The sequence below is a fragment of the Halichoeres trimaculatus genome, unplaced genomic scaffold (assembly GCF_033239565.1).
Source record: "Halichoeres trimaculatus isolate MK-OKI-2021-1 unplaced genomic scaffold, fHalTri1.1 fHalTri1_scaffold_20, whole genome shotgun sequence".
Taxonomy (NCBI): domain Eukaryota; kingdom Metazoa; phylum Chordata; class Actinopteri; order Labriformes; family Labridae; genus Halichoeres; species Halichoeres trimaculatus.
This window is the reverse complement of record NW_027437198.1, coordinates 13062162-13083989: the sequence shown is the minus strand read 5'-3', so window position 1 is coordinate 13083989 and position 21828 is coordinate 13062162. Positions and strand designations below refer to the sequence as shown.

The 21828-nt window shown below is 43.0% G+C and overlaps 1 protein-coding gene across 1 annotated transcript in view; it reads right to left on the bottom strand.

Moving 5' to 3' along the window:
- Positions 1-21828, bottom strand: part of usp43b (ubiquitin specific peptidase 43b) — a 76253-nt gene that overhangs the window by 49545 nt on the left and 4880 nt on the right. Inside the window, exon 2 of the mRNA XM_074697162.1 lies at positions 16159-16305. Within this exon, the coding sequence (XP_074553263.1) occupies positions 16159-16305 (147 nt within the window). The remainder of the gene's footprint in view (positions 1-16158; positions 16306-21828) is intronic.

Here is a 21828-nt window from a genome sequence, read left to right as displayed (position 1 = left end):
CAGTTTACCTCTATAACACTTCTGTCCCAAGTCTTGCTGAATTCAACTACAATCCGATAGCAATCACATTGTCTTTGTATGTCAATTGAGCTATGCTCTGTCGGCATGGCCAAGCTGTTCAATGCATCTTAATAGTCCGATCTCTGACTAAGCTCATAGTCTGATTTCTCAATCTGCATGTAAATACACTGTGTGTAGCAGATTTCTTCTACTGGCTTTCTGGCAGCGTCTATGCTTTGTGACACCTTTTCTGTCATGTAACTACACAAGCAGTGGTGCATTTTAAGGGGATGGTGATAGGTACAGACAGATACAAGGGGGGAAAAAATAGTTAACTGACTCAGGAGTTTTATGTTGGTCAGAAGCTCTAAATGTCACTTTTGATCATTTTTCGAGCTCCATGATACACCTGCTTAGTTTCTCTTCTTCTCGCTATATGCAGCTGTGACAAACCACCTGTTTCTGGCTGTCATCACATCGCACTTTCTGCACCCATGGCTGATGTTGATCTTTGTTACTTAAAGGACAGGAAGTGGATGGTGCCAAATGAAGAAAGGGAGGTGTCTGAGAATTAAGTGCTTTTATGCATACCGACCAAAGTCTGTCAAAAGTACCGGGTACCAATTCATGTAAAATCAAAAGGAACCATGTTTAGGTACCTTAACCCATCCTTGTGACTGTGAGGGAGTGGAAGAGTAGGCGATTTTCCATGCTGGACATGAACACAGCATTGCAAATGTAATATAGAATAAATATGTTAAATTGAAAAAAAATGTAGATTTTGTTATTGTTAAAAAAAATTATATATTTTACCACATTAACACAAAAAGTACAGAAAATTGGTACCACTGAGCAGGGATGGGTACAGAATTAGGTACTTTTATAGGTACCGACCAAAGTCTGTCAATAGTACCGAGTACCGATTCACGTAAAATCAAAAGGTACCATGATTTAGGTACCTAAACGCATCCTTGAGACTGTGAGGGAGTGGAAGAGTAGGTGATTTTCCATGCTGGACATGAATTTATATTTAATGAAGAATAAATATGTTAAATTTAAAAAAGTATATATTTTTTTTATCTTAAATCAATTTTGTATTTTTTATCACATAAACCCAAAAAAGTACTGAAAACTGGTACCGTTGAGTACCGGTACCAATTGCCAGGTACCGTGCATCAGTACCGTATTGTTTCAAATGTAAGAGTTACCCATCCTTATGTCTGCCCAACTAACACAGATCACATCAAGTCCACTTTTTCTCCAGTAGGAAGAAAAAAGGTGTTAGCTCTGCTGCTCTGGTTTGTTTTGTGCAGGTGGAAAGACGGGACTTTATTACTGCATCAGTCACAAAAAACATGGTCGTCTGTGGGGCTCATTTTGGGCAAGATTATGTGCCTAGTGAAATGATGGAGTGCAGGAGCTAGGTCCAGGTGAGACTGATGGCAGGCGCTGTCCTGTCAGAAAAGACAACACATACATTACATAGTGTGTGACCATGCCAACTCCTGCACTTCTTTAACTATGCTGGAGCTACAACATTGTACAAGCCTGATGTTAAAGTGTGTGTGTGTGTGTGTGTGTGTGTGTGTGTGTGTGTGTGTGTGTGTGTGTGTGTGTGTGTGTGTGTGTGTGTGTGTGTGTGTGTGTTTGTGTGTGTGTGTGTGTGTATAGACAGCAGAGTCTCTGAATGCCTCAGAAAGTCAAAGTGGAGCATACGGCTGACACACACAGAGCTGTGATAAATAATGGACAGTCTTCTTTAACACTCTCTCCTGTAGCGTGCGTACCTCGCTATAAATAGTCCCAATGATACCAAGGATGGAGGCGGTGAGGGGGGGGCATGCAAAGTGCCGAGATTTCCAGCATGGCCTCAAAGTGACCTCGGGGTTGTAACAGAATAAACGCATGAGGAAAGATGCACAGTTTTTGACTGCCAGATGTTAACTGATAAAAAAAGACAAATAATCCTGACAGTTTCCCAAAACATCTAGAGGTCCTCCTACTGTCTGGCTGCAGTATAGGTCATAGAGCTGCCTCTCAAAATTTTTCAAATCAAAATAAACATCAATTATGTTTTTCTGTCACCATAAATGGTCTCATCCTGCTGATTTGTGCCCAAAGTTTGATTTTTTGTACATATTTAGGATGTCTGGGTGTTGATACAGTGGCTACACAAGCCAAAAATCCCCGATAGTCTAGCCATCAAAGCACAAATATCCAGCCTTGTAAGAGCATAATAAGGAAAAGTGCGCCTCTACCTGAAATAACTTAAAGTTAAACAGAGAGTGCACAAATAGAATAGAAACTCTGAAGCTGACTCTTCTCTGATGGTTTGTCCGGTCCTGTTGATTAAAAACCCTGTGGAGGTGAGACACTCCGGGTAAAAGACATCATGGAAGTCTGTCTTTCTTCACCTTTCGAGGTGAGGATGACGAGAGAGTCCCGGCCTCAGAATGAATTCATCACCGGCAGATTGAAGTGAAATGGCTTTCAACGAGAGGAATGAGATGAGATGGAGGAATCAGACAGGGATGGTGACGGACTGGTGGCTGAAAAAGTCTCGATGCTCATCGGCTGACTTTGACAGATGCTGTTATGAAGAACTTGAAGAGAAAAGTGAAGCACAATGAGCTGCAGAAAGTCTTTGTTTTCAGTGTGAGATGAATGATTCACTTCTTTAAAGGCAGGATGACTGAATATGACCGCAGCCCTGAGCACATCGCTCAAATGGTCTGACCTCAGGCTGAGTCACGAGGGGAGGGTGATGACTGAGGCGGAAAAAAACAAGAGTACAAATAAGTTTAACGAAACTTTCAACAAGAAGACATGAAACCATGACGCTAAGCTTCTTTACATGTAACATCGAGAAGTCAAGGATCATGCAGCTTTTTAATGACTGTTTTGGTTGAAGACACTCCTTCCCCTGATTGAGTTTTGTTTTGTAGTTTCATAATGAGAGTAGTATGTTGTTGGCATACAAATATGTCAATGTAAATAATTTGCTTACCATATTTTCTCTTCTGCGATTGTGTTTTCCAAATTTCCCTACAACAAGACCAGACACAGCTACGACTGGGCTGAGGCATATTTAGTGACAAGTTCACGTCAAAGAGTCACTCGTTGCTTAAGCTCTGTTTCCACCAAGCAGTTCAGTTTGGTTAGTCTCTGTTTGGCATTTTGTGGCGTTTCCTTTGACTAAAACTCGGACAGGTCCCCAAATTACCGTCCCATACCATCCCACTTTTTGGTACCGGACATAAGCCCCGTTTCCACCAAGCAGTCTGGTTTATATCAGTACGGTTTGATACGGGTTGGCTCGGTTAAGCTTGGTCCTGTTTGCGTTTCCACAGCCAACAGTGCCCTCTAGTGGTAGGCGGCGTGTAAGCTGGATGCCGATAGCCGCATCAGTAACACAATAGTGTGATGCTGTAGGAGCGGGACACAGTGTACCCCGCTAATAAATCCAACGAACAAGAAAAACACAACAGTAAACAAAGAGCAACGATGGAACACATGCAGCATTTCGCCCTCTTTGTAATTCTCACGTGGCTCTTTGTTGCAAAGTGCAATCAAGCTTTGTTTCAGAGAAGTCTGTGTGCCACCAGGAGCTATGCCGCCGCTGTTCCATAGTAAGTGACGATTCTTTCAACCAATCAACGGTCTGTAGTGTTCTAGCTCCACCTTTCAAGATCGGATCGGTTTAGTCTGGCACCCCTACAGAAGGGTGCTAAAAAGTGGGATGGCCCGTCTTGGTTACTTGAGAGTCTGTCCCGGTATTAGTCAGTGGAAACGCTGTAAAATGCGAGCCGTGCCGAGACAAACTGAACTGAACCACTTGGTGGAAAAGGGGCTATGCTGATCACAACAGAAGGTCAAGCTAGATACACTACAGTCCGTTGATTGGTTGAAAGTATCGTCACCTTCCGTGCAACAGCAATAATAAAAAACAACAAATAACCTTTCCATGTTTAAATCACATGCCAATCGTAAGGAAGATGAATTGCTGGATGTCTCCTATCGTTGCTCTTTGTTTACTGTGTCTTCTTTGTTGCATTTATACACTATGTTGTGCTGCTATTCCATCAGCTGTTATGTAACTGATGCAGCTATCAGCATCTGGCTTACACACCACCTACCAAGGAGGGCATGGTTGGCTGTGGAAATGCAGACAGGATCAGGCTTTACCAATTTACCGTAACAAACTGCACTGATCCATGCTGGACTGTTTGGTGGAAATGGGGCTTAAGTCAGTGTAAGAGATTCGGCTGACTTAGATTATGCCCTGCTGCTGCCTTCGACTCCCAGAGCTCTGACCCAAAATTCTCCAGAGTACCTTATTTATTCATGTACCTCATATCTGGGAAGCTTCCCTTGATATCAAGTATCAAACAGCTGATGTAGTGCTATAAATGCAGTTCCAACAGACACTTGGTCCATGTCAACAACCTGGTTCAAAATATGGTTTCAGTCTGAATATTTAATTTCTGTACCAGCCATAGACTGTATAAAACATGGATGTAGTCTCCCCAACGTCACCCGTCTGTTTCTGAAAGAGAAATGAAGTAATTGAGGAATTGCAGCCATATTGGAAGTGGCAAGGGCTTCAAGTACAGCTATAGGGCACCCGCCAGTCACGTGACCTGAGCTGTGCCTCTGATTGGGCGAGCTCACTATCTTAATGTCCTCTGACCTGCCTAAAATACAATTCGCAATTCACACCCTGTACAGTGTGTGCCGATAGTAAATTTAGCAATTCAGACAGAAGACGTTTGTTGAACCAGCCTTGCGTGGCTAATCGAGAAACAGCAGATTTTAGCACTTCCACATTGTCTCATATTCTTAGACTAGAGGTTGTCGATTGGTACCAGCATACACAAGAAGTCATCATCCCAGAAAACACTGCTGATTTCATCCAGAAGGGGCACCACAGTCACATATAATGATTACTCCTTGCAGTGCCTTTAAAAGTCATACACAACACTGTGAACAATCCTTCTCTTGAAATCTGGGAACAAACCTGAAATTTTTCAGCTCACTGTGACTCCATGTGACATCTCTTAAGAGGATTTATCTCACCTCCAAGAGTCAACGGGAGAGGCAGACATGGAAATTAAGTCTAATGAAGGCGGGTCGGCCTCCTGAGCTGATGAGCTCCCTTATTACCGCCTGCTTTTGGGCTGATGTGATGACTGCGCTGACACAGAGGAGGATAGAATGACTGCACGCATCAGTTTGCAGAGACACTCAGGAGCCTCTGCTACCTGCCAGAGTGCAGGAGTATTAACTTCCATCACACTGTAATAAATACCTCTAATAATGCAGAAATACAAAGCTTGAATGGATTAAACCTCTAAATGTAAAATGCCGTTTGTTGGTGCAGCTGGGTTGATAATAACGTGTTTTAAAAAATCCATTCATCTTCTCAGGCAAATTCAATTGAACTCCAGATAACACATTAAAAGTGGACTCGGCGTGACAGGCGCACCTCCATGCTTGAATTATTTCTATCAACAACTGTTTCAATCATTCCAGTCAGCCTCCTTTCAGCCAATTGGATTGATGCACTCTCTCTCTGGAAAGCCTCCACTCAGCAGATCTGAATCACTTTAACTGTCTGAGGTCGCTGCTGTCTGACGCTCAGATTCAGCAGAGTCAGGAATGATTGGTGACTGAGGGATTTCTTTACGTTTCAGAAAAAATCAGGATGTTGATTTCATGAGATGAAGCGCTATATTCGTCTCCTCTGCAGAGCTCATGGAAGACATACCAGTGAGAGATCAAACTATGACTCTTAAAGAGGGGTCATACATGTGTAAATATGATTTACAACTAAAAAAAATCTCTATTTTTGGCTCCCTGGTGTTAAAGAAAACCCTTACTTCAGCCTCTGGGTGCATCTCAAAGCGACAAAGTCCATCCTTCCTTCCTCCACATGCCCCGTTCACTTGCGTCTTAGTCCCTCCCACCAGAGATGATGGAGAGACGCGTGGAAATGAAGAGAGAAGAGAGGATGGAGGAGATTCGTTTTTAGAGCAATGGGACATCCACTCCTCCAGAGCGTCACATGAAGCAACGTGTTTCAGTGATGACAGCATCAGCTGATCACCTCTGGATCATCTGTCAGTCAGCTCTAACAGCTGTTTGTGTGAATGCACATGTGCGCTGTAATAACTCTGATAAAACATAAATAGTAACAGAGCTTTGTCTGTTCTTTTAACCTGTTTAACAAACATGTTACCATGAAGAAAACCTGCTCTCTGTTTATTCTGTGTGCTGTCACTTTCACTGTCACCGGTAAAATGCATAATTGTTAGACTATTTATGAATTATTTAGCCTCAATCTAGAGCTCATCTGATTGTGAACTCTGAAACGTATTAATATAACCCAGTTAATTGTGTTTCGGGAAGATATTATCTATTAGATTTCAGTTTTCTGTATTAATCCTTTGTTATACTGATTTCATGATGGTTGTGTTCAGTATTTTGTGCTTTTAACTCACAACAAACACTTTATTTCCAGATTTATGATCAGTTTCTGAACGATCCTCTGTGCCTGTTTTCAGCTCGTCTTTTCTCTCTCATTAAACTCTGTTGTGTTTGTGAAGTTTCATGCAGTAAAGTTTGAGCTGCTGCAGCGTCCAATCAGAGAGTGATATTCCATATGGGGGCGTGTCTGTCAGGGAAAAGACTTCCACAAAGCCAGCTCTTGTGTTTCCTCCATCACAGTTCCTCCGATCAGTCTCCTCCATCCTCTCTCCTCTCTCCTCCGAGCACAACTATCGCTTTGGGACAGTCTTCAAAATGGCTACTAAGAAAGTATTTCCGGTGCCACGGAAGAGAGAGGAGAGAGAAGAGAGGAGACACGAAATTAACGCATTGAGCACCCTCTGGCTGAAACATCCTCCACTCTGATTGGCTCACCATGTGGAGGCCAGTCAGGGGTGGAGCTTGGTGTTTGAGGCTCCGCCCTTCCAATGTGTCATGAACCAGTAAAGAAATCCTTATTTAATGACCTCAACATTTTAGCGAGTCTTGTAAAGATCCCATGAAGATCCTGTGGGGCCAGATGTTCAAAGGTAATCTGATTAGATTTCGGTGATCGGATTGGATTAAATTCTCAAAAATGGGTAGTTAAAAAGTTCTACTTCTGGATCATTTTGATCCAGGTTAAATTCTTTGAACAACCATCCCGTGATGACTTTGTAAAGATCTGTTGAAGACTTCATTAAAATCCCCTAACCTCTGGAAGATCTCGTGAAAATTTCCTGAAGATCTGTCGGAAAATTTGTGAAGATATTGTAAAGATCTGGATAAGATCTCATAAATATTTTGTGAAGATTTCATAACAATCTCGTGAAAATCTGATAAAGATTTTGTGAAGATCTTTTGAAAAATGTTGAAGATGTCTTTAATAAGATTACCTGAAGATCTAGAGAGGATTTTAAAAAGCTCCCTTGGACATTTTATAAAGATGTACTGAAGATATTGCAAAGATCTCTAAGGTTTTGTGAAGTTCTTAAGATTTTATGATGATCTCCAAAAGATTTTGTGAGGGTTAAGTAAACATTTCAATAAAGATTTTGTGAAGATCTCATGGATATCAGTTTACAGATTTGGGGATTTCTACAACATATGTAAAGGCTAGAAAATCTGCACACATTTAGCCTGAACATCCAGCATCATTTCTACATATCCACAACTTCAATCGCCCCCTGAAGTTTTGTGGGTTATTAACTTTTCATGTTTTAGATTTATGCATCTTTTCTGAAAAGTCCCACGAAAGCAAAATGCTAATCCATGTCTTAATGAGAAGATGTTTTCTGGGCTGAGCTCCCTCCACTTTACAGAAAATGTCCTCTAACGGCTCTTTTGATGCATCGTGTTGTCTGGAGTCGTCAGACAGTTGCAGCTTAATTGTGTCTGTGCCACAGAGAGCAACCCCAGCACAGAAACACTGTCTCCTTCTCCTTTTTAAAATTCAAGCATGTTGTCAGATCTCCATGACTGACACACACACACACACACAGAGATGCTATTTTTAAACAGAGACATTTAAGTTCATTTTAGTCTCATCTCTACTAACCAGCTTCAGTTAGAGGTTTACAAATCTCAGCCAATCACTGACGACCTTCTTTGGAGGTGGGAAAAGACACAAAACACGCATTCGGTCATCTTCGAACCCTTTCACTTCACCCGCTGCTTTTCCAGCTGGGTGACTCTGAGCAACAGGAAGCCATTTCAGCTTGGCCGTGCAGACAGAATCAAAGGCAAAAACACACTTACAAACACACACACACACACACACACACACACACACACACACACACACACACACACACACACACACACACACACACACACACACACACACAAACACACACACACACACACACACACACACACACACACACACACACACACAGAGGAATCACAACAGAACCATTCGCAGCCAGCCCTGACAGCAGCTCTGACCACACACACTGCTGCACGGCTCAGCTGCGGCTTTACAGATGCATTTAGGGGCATGGACGGCTGGAATAAGTAAAAGACGTCTGAAAGCCTGGTCCCTTGTCTGGGTCACTGTCTGGATGTTATGTCTAATTTCAGAACACAACAGGCCACACGGTGCAAATCAAATCTGCAGGAAGAGAACGGTGAGGAGAGCACAGAGAGGGGCCGAGGAGGGACTGATGTCCTGTTAATGAGGAGGAAAAGGTCAAAGCTCATCATCTGTTACCAGAAGCCAGCTATCAAACAAAGTCATCATGTTTCATGGCACTGACTGAATAACACATTATTTACACATTACGGGCTCCAAATGACTATTTATTTGACTGTCAATGACACTAGTCCTAGTTTAGAAAGCTGTGGGTCTAAGTGCTAATATGTCCAAATAACAACACTGCATGTACAAAAACAAGCTAGGAAGCTTACTGTCACTACTGTTGCTAGCCTTCCCTTTGCAGTATGTTTCATGAGCTGCTGTACGACTGACAAGAGTAGGGTTTGCCAACTTTCTCACTCCTAAAGACGGGACAGGTGCCCGGTGCCAAGGTTTGTGTGAGCATGATGTGTGAGTTCAGCGTATTTCCCTATTCTGATTCAACTGGAAATGCAGAAAGTGCGTTTTCTACACTACACATTACCTGAACTTTGTTTTGCTTTTTTGTTTTGGAATGACTTGACACACTTCTGCTGTATACAACACAACAGCTTTCACATTATATGTCTCAAATGTATTTCAAATCAAAATAAAAGAAATGGGAAAAGATAAAGTGTAAACTGAAAGTGGAAGAGCTGATTTTTAATGTTTCTTACAGATACGTTACATCAGCTTGCAAGCTACCTTGGAAGAGTAGGGAAGTTTTTTATGAAATGTTGAATTGAAAATGTAAGCTGACACACTAAACAACAGGACGAAGTTACAAAACATAATCTATCATCACTTGTTAAGTTACAATCTATGTCTTACACTTAAACTCATCTTCTTGTTACGGTCGGCTTAAGCTCTGTTTCTGCCAGCTCCAGTTCACAGTGCTCTGCTGTTTACTCTCTGTCTGCCTTCTCTGAAATGGGAGTTCATTAAATGGCTGTCTGTGATTGGCTTGATCATCATTCAATCAATATAACTTGACCAACACGCTTTCAACAATGAATCCCACTGTAAAAAGTGAGGGGGATAATTTTTTGTTTCTGTGAAAGTGTGGGTGTCTCAGCACCCACATCCCCCACAGGTGAGACATGGTCTGCCACTGGTGTTTTATCTAATCTTGGATCTATTGGGTGAAGTCTGCTGAATATACAAGAGTTAATAGTCAATATACAGAAAATTGAGGTCCCGTACATGACAAACCAATTTAGCCCAAAATACGGACCAGAGCTTATTCTGTCACAAACAGACAAACAAGCCTCTTGTTTTCATTCTATACACAAGGCAGCTGCAGTGAAGAGAAATTCAGCAGCAGTAGGTAGTCGGCTAATGTGGCTATACTATCTGGAGTAGCAAGCAAAACTTAACTAATACAAACATTGACATTATTTTACAGATACTTTTCAATGCAGTCGTCTTCTATAACATTATTATACTTGATATCGAGACATAAGTCATTTTTATCATGGCACAGTATTATATATTAGCCGTTTAGCTGCTTTGTAACGAAGATTAGCACACAAAGAATTATGGGAAAATTGAGGAAAATTGGGACATATTATGTACCACATTTGCAGGAGCTCATGACGCGCTGCAGTCTGCAGCTCCTGAATTAAGACAGAGGCATAGTACAAGTCTTTGCTGCTTGTTTCTCTATCAATCTGTAGAACTGTAGCTTCCTCTGCTTATTTTTTTTACTCTTAAAGTTTAATTGTGTGCTATAAATGCCTTTTATTAGAGAGGACAGTGAAGTGTATAGAGCAGGAAGTGTGGTGGGCTGTCCCGACGTCATGAGGCACGCAACCTAAACTGCTGGGTTATACTGATGCCCTCTTTGCTGATATCTTTTGAAATCATGTTTAGCCCCCAGAAACTCATTTTGAGTCTTCAAATTTCAGCAAAACAAAACTTTTAAGTCACTTGTAAAGTCGTCATTGAAACAGGAAGGTTTTGAAGATAAGCAGGAGGAGCTGCAGTTAGCATTGACTGCCAGGAGCTCAAACTCCTAATTTTTTCATTTGTAAAAAAGTATTTACCCAATGCTTTTTTCTATGGTTGATGTGTAAATAAAAGTGTCCCTGACTTTTCCTTGATTTCTTTCTACTGTCCCCTGTCTGCCGTGTGAACAGCAGCTTTAAAGCTCCCCTCCTGTTGTTGTGACGTGGATAAATTCAGTCTTGTCGTTTTCTAACCTCCTGTTCCTTGAGAGTCTGGCCTCATTACAAAATCAATGCTTTTTCTTGGCCGGACACATTTGTTAATGAGAAACATCCTCAATCTACTGATCCTACAGCCACTTTGTCTCCGAGCATCAACACAGAAATTCTTCACTCTCTTTTCCCCCTCGTTCCTCGGACTGTCACTACCACTCAGCCACTCTCACCTCTTCTTTTCTGCACCCGCGCTGCACAACAAGTGTCCCTTTCTTCCTGTGACTTACAAAGAGGTGCATTCAGGGAGCAGAGAGGGAGAGGGAGAGGGTTTCCTAAGCAATAAACGATAAACAAACGAGAGGAGAATGTCCCCCACGTGAGTCAAAGCCCTAGGAAGTCAACGGGACGTGTTCGATCGTTGGTCCTGTGCGTCTTTCTGTGAATGTCAGCCTCCATTACAGACACTAAGTACTTCAACGTCTCTGATACTCAGAGAGAAGCCTGAGGAGACCAGGGCAGAGAGGAGGGAGAGGAGGGAGAGTTAGCCTTCTTCTCCTCTTCGTCTCTCCGGCACTGAGCGCTAACTAACAACGCATGCTTCCACACAACCAGCAGAAGCAGCAGAGGAGGATGGAGCAGTGCCGACTCCTTGGCTGTGAGAGGGGACGTGCGTGGACTGGTAAACAGGACGGCCCGGCTGTGACCCCATTTGACTCAGCTGGTCCTCAACCCTCACTCCAGCTCCGGCAGGATTAACACAGAGGTGAACCCACAAGTAAAGGGTCTCCAGACCCTTCTGCTCTCCCCAGTCCTAAACCTGAACTCACCAATGAGCTGCTACCACCCACAGAGCTGGTGTTCGAGTTAGCTCCTGTTCCTGGAAGTTATGAAAGTGGTCAAAATTAATTCCTTACAGGAAAAGATCTTCAAGCAGAGATTCTCAACATGTTTGGAAATTAGAGAGATCCAGATGCGTCGTTTCTAGAGACAGAAAAAATAAAATGTTCATTTTGTGATTCCCTAGGACTAAATGTGGTTATGAGTAAAGCCCTGTTTCCACCAAGCAGTCTGGTCTAGATTAGTACGGTTTGGTACGGGTTGGCTTGGTCTTGTTTGCATTTCAAAAGCCAACTGTGCCCCCTTGTTTTAGGCTGTGAGTAAGCTAGATGCTAACAGCCGCATCAGTAACAAATAGCAACTCAACTAATAAATCCAACGAAGAAGAAAAACGTGACACAGTAAACAAAGAGCAACGATGAAAAACATCCAATCTTCCTTGTGATTGGCATGTAGCTCTTTGATACAAAGAACAATCAAGCTTTGTTTCAGAGAAGTCTGTGAGCCGCCAGGAGAAATGCAGCCGCTGTCCCACGCTAAGCAACAATTCTTTCGACCAATCAACTGCAGTCTGCAGTGTTGTAGCTCCACCTTCTGAGATCAGATCGGTTTAGTCTGGTACCCCTACGGAGAGGTGCCAAAAGTGGGATGGCTTGTCTCGGTCATTTGAGGGTCTGTCACAGGATTAATCAGTGGAAACACTGAAAAATGCCAAATGCCGAGACGAACCACTTGGTGGAAAAGGGGCCTAAGTCTAGAGCAAGGAGCATTTCCCAGGACAAGTGCACTGTCAGGGGCAAACCTGAGCAGCACGTCAGCCCCTCTGTGTTCGAGGTTACCTGATCACCTGTCCGTATTTTTTTTTAAAAAGCAGACCCTTTCCAGCCTTCCTTAACCAATCACCATCCCTCTTTTTTTATGCATCAACCTGAATCCATAAACCTGATAAACAAAGCCAGAGTTAGGCACACCATGACTTTGTGGCATTTCTTTTATGAGCCTTTCAAAATAAAAGCCATCTAAAGCTTCATTTATCAGTAAGCGCAACATTATATAGGGTGAGGAAGTGGTGGAGGCAGTATCGCTCCCAATGTTTACATTATTCACAGAAGAAGGTTCCTTAAATTATGGTGGAGAGCACGAAGGATGCTGGGAAAGATGACCCAAGGCTTCCAGAGTTTTGAAACATTTTATCAAAAAAAAAAAGTGGCGAAACGCAAGCAACATGAACACCTGAAACGTTCATGTACATGCTTCAGCAGGCCAGGTAAAACAGGGATCCAAAATGTTATGCCAAAATATTGTGAATAATCAACTAATTGACAAAATAATCAAGATCAAGTCAAATAGAAAGGAAGGACCCAGTTCTTCTGTGCAGCTTTAAAATGTGGTTTTAGAGCCTGTGGCAGCCTTTACACATACATGATGCAAAAAGACATTTATTGTTTTGGTCTGGAAGAAGTTGACAATCAAAGTACCACAGACCAAAGTGATCCTCCTCTGAACTCATGAGGGGTGTGATTCAGCTCTTTTTGCCCTCATGAGGCCCTCTGAGCTCCTCTAAGGGTGGAGCACAGACAGCAGACTGCATACCACAGCTTTACTGTCCGTCATTACAGAGGAGCAGAGTGTAAGAGCAGAAAACAGAGCAAAGATTAAAGAAAGGAGCGGATGATGATTCACACAGGGAGATGGAGTGACTGGAATCATTTCTGCTCCTGACACAGAGCAGAAAACTATCTGACCACATGTTTCCTCGCTGATAAAACCTGAAACCTTGAAAGCCTCGGAGCCCACACCGGCTGATGGCACACGGCCTGGACAAACAGAAGAGACGTCTGTCACAAGAGATTTTCTGCTCTGGATGGATGCCAGGGAGCCGCACTGTCTCTTCACTCTGTCTCTCTGTGAGGGATGTAGGAGCTGTCATACGCATACAGAATATTTGATTACAGCGCTGCGTTCTCCTGAAATGATCTCTAATTAAACAAGTCAGAGAACAATAAGCCGACACAAGAATTAACCCAGGGACGAAGGAGTCATTGATTGGACTCTGGAGGCCAAAACTGCAGCTGAAGTTTTCAGAAAAACCTCAACATTCAGCATTTTAAAAGCTGCAGCTTCCAGTGACTGAAGAAAAAGAAAGCATTCATTAATGCATCCCAACCCCTAACTGAGAGTGGGTTATCAACTAAGGCTTCAGGTCTTCCTGCAGATCATGGACCAACTTTTCCCAAACTCCAGAGGAGTTTGAAGGGCAGCTTTCCAAGACTGAAGTGCAGCCTGAATCTTTGCAGAGTTTCCAAGAAATGTCTGCCCTGAAGATGATGCACTCGAGCTGCAAAGACACAGCCTCCGTAAAGGTTTAACGACAAGCAAAGACAGATTTCTGAATGTTTTGGGAACAATTTTTAATCCTTCAAATTTCTGTTTTCTTCTTGGAGAGAGACACCATGATCACAAAACTAATCTCTGAACCTTCCCTGGTGAAACTACCACTCTTAGTCTCTCCTTTCACATCAACTTTACCTTCAAACTCCCTAAAGAGTTGATAGTGTTTCTAAAGATTCAATAAGACGCTCTCTTTGGAGGGCTGTCAATGTTGATTCGACAGTTCCAGTGCTCAGCAGATATTGGATATAAACCGGCCGATCCAGGCAGCGGACCAAAAGTGACATTTGGACTCAGCAACAAACATCGCCAACACAACACTAGACAAAGAAGTCACCATGGATACAGGACTCAAAGTCCTGGTTTAGTTCCTACCAGCCTACTTTCAGCTTCAGCATTTAGAGTCTGGTTTCATAATCTGTTTTTGACAACATTAACCCCCGACAGTCTGAGCATCCTCTGGCGAAATGAGAGTCAGAGCTGGTGTTTCAGTTTTTAACCAACAGAAACTTCAGAGTCTGGAGCAGCAGTATTCTTTTTTCTCACAGATTACTTTTAATTTGAGGACGAGAGAGAACAAACTGCTGCTGTTGCTTCCCTCGGCTTTACTACGACCTTGACTTTGTAACGATACACTATGCTGACGATGCACTCCTGCTCCTTTAGGGAGGAAACACAACTTTCTGCTGCTTATTGATACGAGAGTTCGATATGGAGGAGAGTGCACGTCGGTCAATCTGATCCCAAGACCAAATGTTATTTGTGCAGCCTGCCTCTTTAGACACTCAGAGCAAAAAATGATAAAACCGTAGAATAAATCAGCATCCCAGGAAACAAAAAGGGGAACAGGTTTTGGGGGATCTCAATGCAAAAGCTCACCAGCACTTCTCATAAATTATGCCTCTGGTTATCGCCCCACTAAAGCTAAAAACACACACAACAGGGCGGTGTGATTAAAAAGTGCGAACGTGGATTAAATCAAACATGAAAGTCAGCCTGAATGGCTCACAGCAGGGAGCTCAGGGTTCACTTCAAGGAGAATGAGGATGCACCACGCCGGCAGATTTACCCCCAGAGGAAACAGAAAACTATTCACTGGGTCTGCTCACTGGTCCTCTCCAGAGGAAGAGATAGATTTTAACACTATGAGCTTCAGGAAGACTCTTATTTCTAATAGCAGCACCAAGTCCAATTTTCAACCCAAAACATCAGAAAGCAAACATCACCTTCAGATTCTGATGCCTGGCAAAGTCATGTTGGTGTCACCTTATAACGCACAACTCCAGGGGTCAAACAATACTGGCTTTCAAGGTCTGATACCACTCCCTATCCATGCATGAAACCAATAACTAATATCCAGATCTGATATGCATTTAAAGTGTAAATTTGAAAAAAATCATGAAGCATAAAAAAAAACTGACACCAAGTGTTTTATTTTGAAAATCAACCGGATGTTTCAGTGTTGTTTTGATGCCAGACTTCCTGTCCAGATCAACCTGTTGTGGAAGGATCTGGGTTGCCAGATCTGATGTAAACACACTAAAGGGAAGTGAAACCTAATGGCTTTGGTGTGGTGACGGAGCAGAGATGTACCAGACATGGATCAGGTGGAATTTTAGAAACAAGTTTTGGTGTCATTACAGCTGCATTTTAAGATTAAAGATACAAGAAGGCAGGGACCAAGAGGTGAAACTTCCACAGAAGTATTCAAAACCATGTAACTGATGAATGTGAGGGATGACACCATTTAATCATCTAATAAATTGGATCCTTAAATATGACAACACACACACTGTTACATACCTAATGCATGAATTCATGTACATAATAAGGAGTCCTGTATAAGTTATGTATGAATCATGTATGTAGTTAAAACCCAAGTGATAAAACATGCACATCTGCTCCAGGAGGATCCAGACTGGATCAGTTTTAGTCACCATGATTCATCAGAGCTAGCTCGACAGATACTCTTCTCTTATATCTGAACCAAACAAACACTGCACTGAAAAAAACAACAGCACAGGATTTTATTTCCATCACTGAAGCAGTGTTGCGCCTGATGTGAGAGCAGGGACAGACATGCTTCGACACCTTCCTGAGTTGAGAGTCAACCCCTTCGTCTCTTACCTCCCCGAGAGCTTTGATCTTATTGTTGTTGTTGTGGACGGCCATGTTGACGTCTTCGTGGACTCGGTCGAGGAGCCAGAGGAGGAACTCCAGGGCGTCGTGTTGGGAGTTACCACGGAACTGTGATCCATATTTGGACACGATCGTCTGGAGAGAAGAGAAGAGAGGAGACTTTGAGAATCACCATCACAAACAGCATCTATCACTGATGGCTGATTAGCAGATTTATCGCTTTAGTAGATTTTTTTTAATCTAGAATGGATCACAGTCACTCTTGCATGGAGGTTTTTGTTTATCAAGTTTAAATCAGGAACCAGGATGTTGTTTGGGTGGATTGTGCTCTCCCTGCTTTTGCTCTCCATACTAACCTCAGATGCTGCGGACACAAATGCCTGCTGATACGTGGTTGGTCAGCATTAATGGGACTGCAAATGACTAGAAATAAAAACCAGAACTGTATTGGTGGAAAAAACGTGAACAGAAAGTGAAATTATCATGAGAAATTAAATCCTGCTGTGCTGTATTTTGTTACAAAATCTTTCACAATAACTTGTTTTGGCAGCCTCTGCATTCGCTGGAAGACTCTTCCGCTGGAGTCTTAATAAAACACTGATCAGAGAAATTCTTGCAAATTTGAGATTTGCAAAACATGCTTCTGTCTGAGACTTGAGGAAGAAGTTTCACTTTCTTAAAGCACTACTTTACCTTCATTTGTTCTCTGGATTTGAAGACTTCTGACATAAAATAAAAGATGTGAATAACATTCCTCCTACAAAGTAGGCTGAGGGCTCCTTAAGCTCACACTCGGCATATTGTGACTTCAGATGTGAATGGCACCGAGTCAATTAGGCAGGAATTAGCCGCATGAACCGCAGCTGGCAGGCGGGAGCAGTGATGAGAGATTATAGCAGACTGTAATCATAGCTTCATAATCCACTAATGTGTTATATGCCTCTTCTCGCCATCTCCCCATGATGTGATGGAGGATGTCTAATGATGAAGTTAGAGGCCTGTTGCCAAAGAGCTGCCAGCTCACTTTTAAAGCAGACAGACAGATAGTGAATGAAACACAGATGTCACAGCTCCAGAAACAGGAAACACGGAGGGAGCGCACTGCTTCTGAAACACTGCAGAAACAGAGCCGGGTTATAAATCTTTGGGAGCAGAGCCACGGCTGCAGCTTCAAAGCGGTTACAGGGATGTGCTTTCTGACAAGTGCAAAAAGTGAGCATCAAAATTCATAAACAGTCTTGGCAGAGCAATGAGGTTCTCTAATCTTCTCTTCTGATCTTGTCTTGAAAGTGGAGGAGCGGCTTCCTCTCTGCAGAAAGGGATGAGGGCTGGCGTTTGACACGGAAACTTTGAGTTGAGTGGGTCGCAGGATACAAAAGATGAATAAATACAGAGCTGCTGTTTCTGCAGATACAGAGGGAGAAATCCTGATGCTGAGGTGCTGCTTTAACTGAGCATGTGCAGATCCTGCAACAGTGGTGTCCACAAAGGAAGGGGCGTCTGGGGGGACAGCCCCCCATCTCTTGGCCCAATTGATTGAAAACATGCGCTTAAGTGTGCTTTTTGACTCCCAAGAGGGTGCGCTAAAGTGCCCTCTCTGAAGCCAAAATGCACGCTAAATGGCCCTCTTAGGAGCCAAAAAGCCCTAAAGTTTCCTTTGGGAGCCAAAAAGTGCTCAAGGACGTGGTCACACTGGCAAACCATACAGTGCTTAAGCACGCTTCAGCCCTAAAGCATATTTTGAATGGCTAGTTTAACCACAACAGTGCTGTGGTTAAGCACATTCACTTCTCTGCTTTGGCACGCTTCGGAGAGGTGGACTTCAGCACAGTATACTTCATGCACGAGCACAAGCACGTGGACCGGGCATGTGATCCATGATGTTTGATTGCCACAAGCGCACCTCTCAACAATCATTTTTAACAAAGCAGGGCTGTTAGAGGACTGTGTCGGGCCAAAACGACTACCCTATTTTCCGCACCATAAGGCGCACCTAAAAGCCTTCCGTTTTCTCAAAAGCCGACAGTGTGTCTTATAATCCGATGTGCCTTCTATATGGATCGATGTTGATTAATCATGGCTACTGTAGTCAGGGGGCGTCATCATAGTAACAGCGGTAAGCAGTAAGAACCTGTAAAGAGGAATTCTGCTAAGTGCTAACATTAGCTCACAGGCTGGCCCGGGCTTCTTCTCTTGTTTATTGTTAGAGCAATACAGCGCCCCCCAAAGGTCTGGCATTTGAACTGATCTCTAGAAACGGCTTTTGTGGACGGCAGAAATGTCTTCGTCTTTACAGCGCGCTTTTTTTGAAAACAGCACAGAAAATAGTTGGATAGGAAAATGTGCGGCTCCGTGTGGATGTAGCCTGAGTTTGACTGACTTATTGACTGTTTTGTTGACATTCCCTTTAACACAGCTCCATCTAGTGGATGCATAACGCAACCCCAGCCACTACTGTAACTTCTACTCTATGCGCCTTATAATGCGGTGCGCCCTATATATGAAAACAGTTTTCAAATAGGCCAGTCATTAAAGGTGCGCCCTATACTCCGAAGCGCCTTGTAGTGCGGAAAATACGGTAACTATAAGTAAAATAGTCTCTGAAGTTAGAGCAGAGTTGTCTGTGACCCATTGTGCTAACTCTGATGAGATCAGGCTTCATGTAAACAGACACTTCATGATGATGCAGACAGGCCATGGGTGTGGCAACTGTGCTTGAGCATGACACGGTTTGGATAGCCAGTGTGACCATGCCCTAAGTGTCCTACAATGGAGCCAAAACAGCAGCCAAAGTCCCCTCTCTGGTGTCAAAAGGCGTGATAAAGTGCCCTCTTGGGGGCCAAAGTGTGTACCAAAGTGCTCTCCTGGTTAGCAAAGCACACTAAAGTGCCCTCTTCAGACCCAAAAGGTTGTGCTGTATGTGTTTTTCTTTTTCTTTTGGCCCCAGCCCTTCTAAAAGTCTGTGCACACCACTGTCCTGCCACATTCTATTTCCACTGTGTTCCTTTACAAATCCTCCAGCTCAAATTTTAATCCAAAACAAGTGAAGGGTCGATAAACTTTCTACTTTGGTCTGAGAGATGCATGACTCTCAGATTTAAGAATCTGAAAATCAAAACCTTAGCTGTGTGCAAAAATGCAGCAAAGAGCAGTAAAAGCAGTGTTGCTTTTTATGCCTTAGGATCTATAAACTCAGTCTTTGTTGTTTGTCATAACACTAAAGGACGGTTGTTAAATGTGATGGGAAACACCCACCCTGCCTCCTGCATCACAGCCCTGATATATGACCTTCCTATCACACCTGACGTTACAACAAATATCCTTAAACTGCTGGGAGCAAATTACATGCAGTCATAAACATTAAGGACTGCTTTGCAGAAATGCTCCGACACAAACGGAGAGAGCAGCTCATTTATGAGCTGGAAGCTGTTGTGCAGAGAGGTAATAACAGTAATTATCATCAGGCTCTTCAAGGTGGCAGTTGTCTCGGTGATATAATTGAGGTTGTGGAAAACAGCTTGTTTATTACTGCTCACTGTGTCATAACAGCCAGTGGCCGGTTTGTAATGTGTGTAATCATCTGAGTAAAGATGAGGACTGAACTAAACACACAGCAGCACACATCACTTTAACCATCCTCTACATCAGTTCATCTACGCTGCAGATTTCCAACCAGTTTCTGAAGATTCAAAATGACTAAACATTGAGATCAGACGACTTTTAGCTGATCTTGTGTTTACTTTTCTGACCAGGTATCTGAAACTTCACGCGACACGACTCCAGTTGTTAGTCTGGAGATCACCATAATCCTGTTTATTTCTGCTGTAAAGATGGAAATGCATACCCATACATCAGACGTAATGGTGAATCTTTGTTTTGGGCAAGCTCAGAGTGGACACTTGAGGAACTGCAGATATTTATATGTATACTTTGTCCAACAGCTGTGCATGGCTCGCAGGAAAAAAATCTGTTAGTTTTCTGTGCTCTTGTTTTTCTGCATTTAGACACATGAAAACCTCTACTCAGCTGCTGTTGTCTCTTGTAGCCAACATTAGGGATGCACCAATCCAACTTTTCTGGTTCAGATACCAATACCGATACCCGGGCTTTGAGCAGTGGCGGCTGCTGGTCAGTCAAGGAGGGGGAGCTCATTGTTTTCCGGCCTACATCATTAATTTGGTCATTTATTTAAATGTAAATTCTACCCTCTGTGTCAGCTTGTTAGCAGCTGGAGCTGCTATGTGAGACTACGACAGGCTGTAAGTGTGAGTGACAGGAGGAGAAGCTCCACAGCTGTAGCTGTAGCTGCTTATTGGTGAAAAGAGACAGAATCTTTAAACACAACACTTGGCGTTTTTAAGAAAGGTAAACTCACTGGGGATCGATAAATCCTCCAGATCAGTCCAGAACAGCTGAATGTATAACTCACAAGACGCTCCAGTGGAGGGTTATACTTCAAGATCGCTGACTGGCTCATTTCACTGTCAATCAAAAAGGGATCCAGCCTCAGACAGATCATCCAATCATCATGCAGAAGCCCAGCGTCCAGGCCAGCCCACTGCCTCATAGACCCCCAGAGACGCTGAGCGTCCGAGGGTGGGGCAAAGCCCAGTGTTAATCCAATGACCGTCCAGTTTCCACAGTGGAACAACCCACTCTACGCCTCTCTGCTGAAGTCAGAAGACGCTCAGCGTCCGACTGTGTTAAAGCGCTGAGACGCTGCGGGGATGAATGAGAAGGAGGTGGAGCCAGTTACCTGTGATAGGAGCTGATTCTGAACAAAAGATGAAGGAATTCTAGCGCATATTTTGTCAATGAAATGTACACACAGCAGAACATATCACCACTTTTTTTATAGGGACATTTTAGGGGAAGCTGAGCTTCCCTTGCAGTCTTAGAGCAATTGCCACTGGCTTTGAGTATCGACCAATACCGATACCAGTGTTCAATAATAACCTGTATGCTCTACTGAGGGATAAGACTGGTTATGTTTTAGGTAAAAGGCAAAATATGAGTATATGGAATCACTGAAGTAAATATTTATTTAAACTATAAAATATTTAAATGTTTACCAGCAGTTTGGTAAAAACCATGCTGTAGAATATGCAGAAATTAATAATAATAGTAAAAAATTTTACCCTGTAGACTGGTAATTCAGGAAAAAACATAAAAGTGCATCAGAGGTAACATACCAAATCAAGGTACCAAGAACGCCGGTGAAAAAGAAAAAGGATCAGTGGATCAGTATCGGTGCATCCCTAACCAACATGTCTCCTCAGATGTCAAAGTTAGCCCTTGTTAAAAGAGACATTTTTCCTCATAACTGCTGCTGAGTGCTTCCTCATTTGTGGATAAAGTAATATCTCTTCAGATATAATAACAGCAGTCTAACCCTGCTCCTGAATCAGTTTTTGCACTTGGCCTTTAGTTGCTGCAGAAATCAGTGACGGTAAAAGTTGCCCTGGTCGTGGATCAATTGTGTGCTGCTGGTCTCTTCGTAGGTTGTCTGGCTTTCTGCAGCCAGCAGCTCAGATAATCATTACAGATCAACATGGCGACTGCAAATATTGACACATACCTGTGAGAAAGCGCTCTGTCGTCACTACATTTATTGAGCTCCAGAGAAACTCTGCTGTGGATCCGCTCAGCGGGGAGGAT